The sequence below is a fragment of the Camelus dromedarius genome, chromosome 19 (genome assembly GCF_036321535.1).
Source record: "Camelus dromedarius isolate mCamDro1 chromosome 19, mCamDro1.pat, whole genome shotgun sequence".
Lineage (NCBI taxonomy): Eukaryota > Metazoa > Chordata > Mammalia > Artiodactyla > Camelidae > Camelus > Camelus dromedarius.
The window spans coordinates 18,462,405-18,472,650 of NC_087454.1; the positions used below are offsets into that span (position 1 = coordinate 18,462,405).

At 42.4% G+C, this 10,246-nt stretch overlaps 1 protein-coding gene across 2 annotated transcripts; it reads right to left on the minus strand.

Annotated features, from left to right (window-relative positions):
* Positions 1 to 319: 319 nt before the first annotated feature.
* ZSCAN12 (zinc finger and SCAN domain containing 12) lies at positions 320 to 10,025 on the minus strand. 2 transcript variants are annotated; one of them, XM_064476053.1, is made up of 4 exons: positions 9,830 to 10,025; positions 8,610 to 9,098; positions 6,282 to 6,426; positions 320 to 4,864 (listed from the first exon to the last, which is right to left on the minus strand). In XM_064476053.1, exons 2-4 carry the CDS (start codon positions 9,030 to 9,032, stop codon positions 3,567 to 3,569), a joined length of 1,866 nt encoding a protein of 621 aa, XP_064332123.1. In that variant the 5' UTR covers positions 9,033 to 9,098; positions 9,830 to 10,025; the 3' UTR covers positions 320 to 3,566. The 2 variants fall into 2 exon arrangements, with proteins under 2 accessions (XP_064332123.1, XP_064332122.1); XM_064476052.1 differs by having other exon boundaries at positions 9,494 to 10,025.
* Between the last annotated feature and the right edge of the window lie 221 nt (positions 10,026 to 10,246).

A 10,246-nucleotide genomic window follows, 5' to 3' on the forward strand; every position in this document is an offset into this window, starting at 1 on the left:
GCTGCTAGTTATCTCTGATAACTAACAGGGATGGAGACAAAAGATGCGAAAAGCTTTCCTTGCCAGTTTAGGCGATGTTTGTCCCCTGCCGGCCACTGTTCATCAGTTCCCAAGGTAAGAAAGTAAAGGTAGAGGTGAGCGGGCGCTTTAATCCCAGCGGCAGCCAGGCAGCGGTCCCGGGAAACCTGCAGCAAGGTTACAGGTAACTTCTGGCCTGAGGCTGAAGCATCTAGAGCCAGTGCATTTGAGAACCCACAGTAATAAAACAATAGCAAACGGTTATAAAGCACTTTTCTAAGCACTTAATATAAAACCCATTTATCCATTTAACCGCCCAACGAGGTAGGTATTATTATCGATATTTTACATGATGAGGAAACTGAAGCACAAGGTCTTCAATCTCTTGCCCAAAGTCACTCAGCTAGGGTTCAACTACAGCAAGTTGTAGAGTTCCTAAATTGCCTGCTTTATCAGGGATGAAATGGTGAGATACCGTTAATAATCCTTTTCTCTAATCCTAAAGATGGCCAACAACAATGACTTTATAACAACAATAATGACTTTATAACACCGTATAATCAATAATCACTGGATATTAATGAAGGAAGCTACTTCTGTTCTGAGTACAGGAGTGCAGGGCTTTTCTAAGTGCTTGCATCTGAGCGCTCTCCACCTCCATCTTCACCATGCAGATGAGATTTCTCAATCCCAGAGCCCTGCTCAATTTTTCTCTTTCCTCATCGGTTTTATCTCATACCTCAAATCCCAGCAACTCCTTCATACTTTTTTTTTTTTTTTTTTTTTTTTGAGAAGGAGACCATCTTCCTTCCCTTCAGAGTTCCCTTCTGTTACACTCTCTGGAACCCTTTTGTGATTGTCAGGTTACTTTTTCATCGAAGCCCATGTTTAAGCTCACTTCACTTACCATTCCCTTAGAAATCTGATTCTCCCCCAACCTCTGCAGGTGCTTTTTGCCTTAAACACTCAATATATTGTTTACCTTGAATTAGAAAAGAGAAGCTAGTTGATCTTATTCTCATCCTTAATGTCACTAGAATTCTAAGCTGCTGCTTCATGATTCATTTGAGTTTACAACAGTTGCTCTCTCTGGCTGTTGTGTTACTACTATTGGCTGCCATTACCTCTACTGTGGACTTGCTTCACTTTTATATTTTCTTTCCATCCTGCCTCCTGTTGTTGATTTCAAAATCCACATAGGTGAGCTGCTTCAGGGGACCTTGATTTCCTAGATCCTGTCATTGTCGATAGGATATCTACCTTTTATACATAAAGATGTACTCTCAACTTCAGCACAAGGCATTCTGTTCACTGCTTTCTGCAATTCCATATCTAACATGTTATGTCATCCACTTGCCCCTCAGGCCCTTCAACTTCTGAGTTGCCAATTTAGTTCCAATTAGAAACTTTGTATCTTCTCCTTATCTTGGACTAGTCTGATTCCCTTTGATGCCTACCTGGGAATCTTATGCCACTCCACCTTTTTTTTTTTTTTTTTTGGTACTACAACTGTATTTAAGCACATGAAACAACTGAAACAAAACACTCACATTTATTTTTAAATAAGTTATGAAGTGTATTCTTCTATATAATAGGCATATTCCGTTGTTCTGGGTCTTTGCTTATGGTTCTTTTATATTACTTAATAGTTAGAGGCAAGTGGAGGAACATGTGTGCACTGAGAGAACATGTCAAGCACAAGATGAACTGGAGAGACTGCAAGTAACAGCACTGAGTAGACAGCATGTTTAAAGTAAGGATTGCTTTCCACTGAGCAGTCAGATTAAAGAGAGGCTCTGACATTACTATGAAGAGTAATTTCAGTCTGGAAAACATGTTTGTGAACTCAGATTAGATGACAAGTATGGACAGCATAAGTTTGGTAAAGATGCTCATAAAGGTTCCTGTCACTAACTCTTCAAAGAAGAGTTTGCACGAGAGAGAGAAAGTCAAGACAGGGTAAGTGTAGGTAGGGAGTAGGCCTCATATAGCTACAGAGGTATGAGGATCAATTCTGGGATCCTTATTTGTTTTGGGATGTAAAAAATCAGGTTTCCGGGGGAGGTGGGTATAGCTCAGCAACAGAGCACGTGCTTAGCATGCACAAGGTCCTGGGTTCAATCCCCAGTACCTCCATTAAAAAATAATAAATTAAAAAAATTGGTTTCCAATCCCAGCTGCCTCAATGCTTTGTGTGTGCCAATGATGGTCTTATGAAAAAGCCCCAATAAACAGTCCTCAACTTGTGAATGAGTTGTTTCTCAATTGTTCATTTGCTTTCCTATGTTGTGAACTCAGAATGTTTTCCCACAGTCAATGTAAATTCTGATCCTAAAAGCCAATTTGACATATAACATGCCTAAATTGTTAGTCGTTTATTATTAGTTTTAATGATTATTTAATTATTGATACTAGTACCATTATCATATTTATGGGAAAATGTATTCACAACTTAGAAAAATACGTCTTTTTCTAGGACTAGGGACTCTTCTAGTTCCAAGCCAGTGATGACATTCTTCTGTCCTATATAGGGATTATGGACAGAGGGGCAACACACAGGGCACTAGGGAAATGGGGGTAGAGTACATTACAGGAGTGGGGAGAGAATGGGGTGAAGACAGGGCTCGGCAGAAGGGTAGTTAGGAGTAGTTAAAGAGTGGTGATTACCCTTCTTTTTTCTCCCCTTCCTCTTTCGTCACTGTCTCACCACTTCAAACCCACTGACCAGCTAGAGGTGAGGGGAGGTGAGGGGACTGAAGTTCTCTGGGGTGGGAAGGTAGTCCTAGAAATTGTGGTATTTGCCGTCCAAAAGTAGAAAGGGAAGAAATAAAAGGACATCTCAGTAGAAATCAAGTTGATTTTTGTGGGTAAAAAGATAAACAGACCAGGAGCTTTGTGTACTTCTTTGTGGCTTGCCTATTATCCACTACAATCATCATCATAGGTTCCCATAAAAAACAGAACTGTTTACTCAGTAATACAAGGGGTGATGTCAACCAGCTGTTGGTTGATTTGTTTTTTTCTGACACCCCAAGAGGAAGAATCACTAATCTTTGGCTCTTTTATGTATTCAAGACGGTATACAAACTAAACAATTGTAAACCAGTTCTCAAGATAAATTATTAGGAAATTCAGAACACAGTGGTAACTATAGGAAAAAAGGGAAGTTAAGAGTAAAACAGGGCAGAGCACTAGCACCCCTCCCCTAACTACATACATACACACATCACAATTTACAGCACTTACTGTTTTCCAAGTGCCAGCTTAATTCTGCACTACTTTGAGCATCAGTTCTACTGCCCTGTACTTATATATTTAACTAAACAAGTAGATCTCATATATCCCACACTAGGTTGTAAACTCGAGAAAAAGAATCTGGTGTTATGTTTCTTGTTCTCCACAGCACCTAATAAAACGGGCCACACATAGTGGATTCTTTGTAAAATATGTGAGTGTTCCTTATAGAAAGTGACTAATGTTTCGTCCTAAATCATTTCAAAGCTGATGTTTCTCTCTAGCCTGCACTCTGTGAGATAGCTTCCCTGTAGTCATGACACAGAAACAGATTTTTCTCCTTTGTGGATGGTCTGGTGTTGAGTGAGAGCTGAGTTCTGCCTAAACGACTCCCCACACTCTTTACATTTATAGGGACCACCTCTATTATGGATTCTCTGGTGTTTACTAAGATCTGACCTCTGTCTGAAGGCTTTGCCACATTCATCACATTGGTAGGGTTTCTCCCCAGTGTGGATTCTCTGATGCTGAATGAGGCTGGTGATTCCTCGGAAGGCATTCCCGCACTCATCGCACTTGTAGGGCCTCTCTCCGGTTTGGATCCTCTGATGCTCTGTGAGGACTGATCTTTGGGTGAAAGCCTTCCCACACTTATCACATTTACAGGGTCTCTCTCCAGTGTGAATTCGCTGATGTTCTGTAAGACTTGTCCTCTGAATAAAGGCTTTCCCACAGACGTCACATTTGTAGGATTTCTCCCCAGTGTGGATTCTCTGATGCTGAATGAGGCCGCTCTGACTGAAGGATTTCCCACATTCCTGACACTGATAGCATTTTTCTTTGTGGTGGATCTCCTGATGCGAAACAAGGGAGGAGTTATAAACAAAGGCTTTTCCACACTCGTTGCACTCATAGGGCTTTGCCCCAGTATGAACGCCTTGATGCTGGGTAAGAATTGAACGCCGACTAAAACTTTTATTACACTGAGTACAATGATAAGGTTTGTCTCTTGTGTGGATCTTGAGGTGGTGAAAGAGGCCTGCTTTCTGGCTAAAGGCTTTGCCACAGTCATTACAGTGGTAGTGTTTCTCTCCTGTGTGAAGTCTCTGATGTTGATTAAGAGCTGACCACCGGCCAAAGGCTTTGCCACACTCGTTACATTTATATGGTTTCTCTCCAGTGTGTATTATTTTGTGTCGAATAAGCACAGTTCTCCCACGGAAAGTTTTTCCACATTCTTCACACTTGTAGGGCCTGTCCCCAGTATGGATCCTCTGATGTTCCGTGAGGCATGCGTACTGACTAAAAGCTTTTCCACAGTCATCACATTCATAAGGTTTTTCTCCTGGACAGGTTCTCTGGTGTTCAGTAAGGTCTGAGTTCTCAGTCAGACTTACTCCATTTTCATCACATGTAGGTTGTATATCTTTCCTGGAGTATCCAGAAGGCTCTTCTGGTTTTCCTTCAGGTTCATACGTTTTTTCATACCTAGCAGACTGAGGCATTTCATTTTCAAATTTGCCAGATATATTCCCACATGGTTTCATTTCTTCAGAAACTTCTTGCTTTAGAGTTAAATTCCTGTACTCATTTCCAGTCTCAATACCTGAAACTAAAAATGGATCATAAATGTTAACTAGTTTCTTGTGAGACCAAACAGCAACTTCATTAGGTAACATAAAATTATTCAAATGAAAAATTACATAAGAACCTAGAATTCCTGTATGACTATAAAATGGCTTTAGAATACAGAATAGACTAATATACAAAGCACTCCAAAAATTGTCATGGAAAAGACCAATCACCCAATAGAAAACTGGGCAAAGAAAAAATGGATGGTTTCCAGGAAAAGAACTGCAATAGCTCTTAACACAAGAAAGGATGATCTGCCTCACAATAAAGGAAAGGCAAATTTAAACAATATTGAGTATAATTTCACCTATCAGATTTGCCATCAGCATAAATATAACACTCTGTTCACAAAATGGGTATCACATACTGCCAGTGGGAGTGTAGACTGATCCAAGCTTTATAGAGGGTAATTTGACTATATCAGAATTACAAATATATATTACCTCTGACCTAGTGATTCCACACAGAGGAATTTATGCTACAGATATACTCACACATATGGTTATTTCTCATGGCACTATTTGTTATAGTGAAAGCCTGGGGCCAATTTAAATGTCATCAGCAGGGGAATGGATAAGTTAACTGTGGTATATCCATACGTCTTAATATTAAGCAGCTGTTAAGAAATAAAGAAAAATGCAAGGTTCTACAATCTTAGTGATAAAGAGAGGAAAATATATTTGAACATGAAAAATGTAAATATGTGCATAAAAAAATCTCTAGAGGGACATACAAGAAACTAACGACAGTGACAACGTATTTCAGAATAAGGGTAAGGAGACCAAATGGCTAGGGAAATTGAATGGAATGAAAACTTTCCACTAAATAACTTTAAATTATTGTTTTTGAACCATGTGAATTTTCACCTATTTAGACAAATCAAAAGAAAAAAATAGAGAAAGTAGAAATAAGAAAGGTACTGAGTCTTTCACCCCTTCACCAACTATAAACATTCTGCCACATTTGCTTTATTACTCCTCTGTATAAAAGTACATACACACACACATATATATATCTTTTCCCTGAATCATCAGAGAATCAGATGCAGACATCATGGAGCAAAGGTTTATATACTGAAGGAGGCAGGAGATACTGGTGTTGTCTGGAAGGATAAAGGCTAAAAATAGCAGGGAGGTCAGTATAAAGGAAAATAACTAACAGAAAGACTAAATTAAGTGATCTCAAGTAAAATACAGCCAGGATTGAGAAAAATATTAATACAAAGAGAAAAAAAGTTGAAGCAGGACAAATCAGGCTGCCAGAGTCTGCATAAGCCATCAGATTCCTAGAGAGACTTTGCTGACTTTACTGATCAGAAGCAGCACGAAGTACACAAGAGCCCTGGTGTCCCGTGTTAGCCCTGCCTTCCCCTTCCTCCCAAGGTCTTTCTTCTTTACCTTTCTCCTGCTGGGCTTCGAGTTCTGGAGATTCACACTTTAGCTGGGCTTTCTTGGACGGCAGGGACATCCTGAGTTCTTGTCCTGTTCCGAGCGGTGCCATCTCCTGCAAGAACATTTCCTGTTCCTCAGTGTGGGCTGAGACCTGGGGTAAATGAGATGCAGCTGACATACTTGCTCTGCTGACATTAAACAAAAGAGGATGCTATTCACAGCAGTGGCACCCAGCTCTCTGAAACCAGAAATAAACTTCTTTCCAGATATCCGCCTGCCATAATCCTACTCATTCTTCAAGGCCAGGAGAAATGTCACCTCCTCTGGGAAACAGTCCCTTCCCCAGGTGGAAGTCATTTCCCCTATTCTTAACAGCTAAAGTGTGTTGGTTGCGCCACTTCTTTGTCTGTGTTCAGAATAATGGAGAAAAGAAAGAAAGAAAAAAGAAAAGAGAAAGACAAGAAGGTAAAAAGAAGCAGAAAGGAGGGGAAAAGAACTCAGGGAGAAAGAAAACCGAAGGGAGGAAGAAGGAATGGAAAGAGGATCAGTACCAGGAAATAATGGAGAAATTATGAAGGCAGAGGGGAACAAAGGAGAAAGAGGGTAGGAGGAGAAAGGAGAAAGAAAAGGAGAAGGAAAAGGAGAAAAATCTCTTCCAAGTTCCCCCCAAAACCTGTTCCTACTAGATTCTGCTCTTCTGAGCTCCCCATCCCACTTCTTTCTGGGAAGATGATCTTATTTTCTATTTATCGAAGATTACAGCCATCTCAAAAAAATCATCTCCCCTTCATGTTATCTATCTCCAATCTCATACTCTTCCCCGCCCTTTCTGCCTTAGAGAAAGGTGTCTTTTCTTTTTCAAGGCTCGTATTGCTACTTTTGTCTTCAATCCTGTCCCTTTCTGCTTTCCTCTGTTGTTGATTTTTTGTTTTCTGTCTCCCCTCAGTAAGCTAAAATCTATCAACATAAAAGCAGCAACCCTCTGTACTTTGTTCACTGCTGCATTCCCAGTGCCTAGTAAACAACAGGTAGTCAATAAATATCTGCTTTAGGAATGGACTTTTCCTAAACCACCTTCCCCGTATGATCCTGAACTCCGTTAGGAGGGTCTCCATTATGCAAGTCTTTCAAGCTTTAAATCCCTAGTGCTTAGCGAAGAACAGACTGCTCAGTAGAGTCCTCCATTCTTTCTTCCTTCTTTCTACCTCTGTCATCATTTCCAATTAATTCTCACCTAAGACATACCTCGTCCTTGGTAGTCACACTTTCATGACACTATTTCAAACTTAGATCTTTTGCCATATGTTCCCTCCCTCTTCAGTCTTTGTACCCCAGTGCTAGATTATATTTCCTGTATTATTACTTCACTGTCTTATACTCTTTATATCAAGCTTTCCTAGCCTTGGTTCTATCAACATGCTGGTCAGACAATTTTTTGTTGTACAAGACTTTCTTTGCGCTATAAGTTATCTAGCAGCATTCCTGCCCTTTAGCTACTAGATGCCAGTAGTACCTCTTGCCGTTAGGACAACCAAAAATGTGCCATGATATTGCAAAATGCCCTCTGGGGCACAAAATTGTCACTGGTTGAGAATCACTGTCTTTTATCAATGTTGAAACAAAACAAAACAGAAAAGTCCTACATATTTTGGTTCTTTTATATTTGGGGTTAGTAAAACTCATTTAGACTCAGAGAGAATGGGTTAGGAACTTCTGCCCTACAGAACAGAATCTAAACTCCAGAGGTAGACATTCGAGGTCTTAGACTCTCTGTTCTCAACTCTTCTATTCACCACTCACCTTTCCAATCTAACTGGGCTATCAACTGCTCAAAGAAACATGCCCCCGCCCTGCCCCTCCTCCTAACTTTCCACTCTGCTCCTATATCTCATTCCTCTGAGATGGTGACTTTGATTTCTCCATCTTTTAATCCTTTAATGGAGAGAAGGCAGTGAATGTATCTGCAAAATCTTATTTCTTAATTATTTATATTGTGCAACAGAAGTGATGCCCCTTTCAAGAGGCTGCTGCCCACCCCGTTACCATCATCTCTCTAACACAGTCTCTCTGTCCTAGAAGTCTTCTGTTTCTAATGTTTCCAGTCAGCATTTCATCAAACAGAATTTTGTAGCTTAATACAGAAAAACATGATCTTTCCATAGAAAAGATATAAGTAAGTTAGGACTACATTAACCAATGTTCTGTGACACTCAGGCCCCTTTCTGACACATGGAAGTGTCAAGAATACATTTTGTGAAATAATGTTGGATCTCCCTCTGGCCTAGAAATCCATAATTCATCTTTTCTCAAACAGAAATCAATCTTTGTCCTCACCTGATATCCGGGCTCATCCAACTCTCTCTCTAAATCCTCCAGCACAGTCACCACCTCTTCCCCACTCTCCGGATGCTGTTCCTGGACCCAGGCTTGGAGCTCCTCAGGCAGGATGGTCAGGAACTGCTCCAGCACCAGCAGCTCCAGAATCTGCTCTTTGGTGTGGGTCTCTGGTCTCAGCCACTGATGGCAAAGTTCCCGGAGTCGGCTCAAAGCCTCCCGGGGTCCAGATGTTTCCTGGTAGCAGAACTGCCTGAAGTACTGCCGGAATATCTCCCTGCTGCTATGGGTGCTGTGCTTTTGCAGGTTCCGATCGTGTCTGGCGGTATACTTGTGCTCCTCCCCCACCTCCACCTCCTCCTTTACTTCCAAAAGTTCATCCTGGTCCTTGTGGGCCTGGGTAGCCCAAGTAGATGCCATCATAGCTGTGCAAAAGCTTATCAACGCTTCAAGCAAGATCTCCTGTGCAAAGTTTCTTCCTGGGTGGACCTGAGGAAGAAGCCATCATTATTAACACAAACTACACCATAAACAAAAATCGCAAAAATCTAAGAATTTAAATCTGTGCTTTGAAAGCCGCCTCCAGGTTAATTTACTATACTCAGAGAAATACTTTGATTAAAAAGACTTTCGAATAGACTCGTTTAAAGAGAAAGATTAAGTAATAGGTGCTAAGTTGTTCAGGACTTAGAGAAGGAAGAGTACGACTTGGTAGGAAACGTTTCCAGTTAGTCCTAGAATATTACATGGAATAAACCAACATTCAGAGCAAACAAATAATAATAAAAAGTTGAGACATCCTTGACTAGTTGCTTTTTAAATGCCCGGATGTCTGGTGGAAATCATGAAGTCATGAAAGCAGCAAAGTCATATGAATTTATTACCTCAGGGACTTAATCTCTCCGCTTCTCATTCTTCATTTACCAACAAAAAGGCTGGAGACGTTGGTCTTTAAGGCCCTCTTCTATCCTCACGTTCTGTGATTCTAAGTCTAAAGTAAGGCAGGCCGAGGAACGAGGCCTTGGGATGCAGGTCTGCGTCCGTGACCCAGGAGGCACCAGAAATGTCAGAAGGCGCAGAACCCAAGAAGGGTACACGGAGCGAGGCAAGCCCGGGAGGTGTGGGGCGCACAGCCAGGTCTCTCCCTCATCCCCGGGCTCCGACCCACTCTCCGAGGGGTGGGAGTTACCTCTGGGTTAGGGAGCTTCTCGCGGACCCACCTGGGCAAGGGAGGACCGGAGGCCGCCCCGCTGCAGCCCGGGCCGGGCTCCAGGGGCCCAGGCCACGAGGACGCCGTAGTCCCCGCCCGCCGCGTCTGGAGCACAGGCTTGCTCACCCGCCGCCCCAGAGGCCAACACAGGTTCCCGTCCCCCGGCCAGGGCTAATGCCTCGAACCGCCTCGGAACCGGAACCCAGCAAGAGCGACCCACAAAGGCCGGAAGCGGCCGCGAAGTGCGGGGAACCGCTAGCTGGGGGCACTTCCGCCGCAGCTCCAGGAAGAGGGCGGGAGGGCCTCGCGATTCCGTAGTTCCCCCGCGCGCCCACGCGAGAGGAGCACTGAGGAGTCTCAGGAATCGCTTTCTCCTTCTGCTCCTCTTCAGCCGGCTAGTATCCCCACTTCCCCCCACCTGATGGCT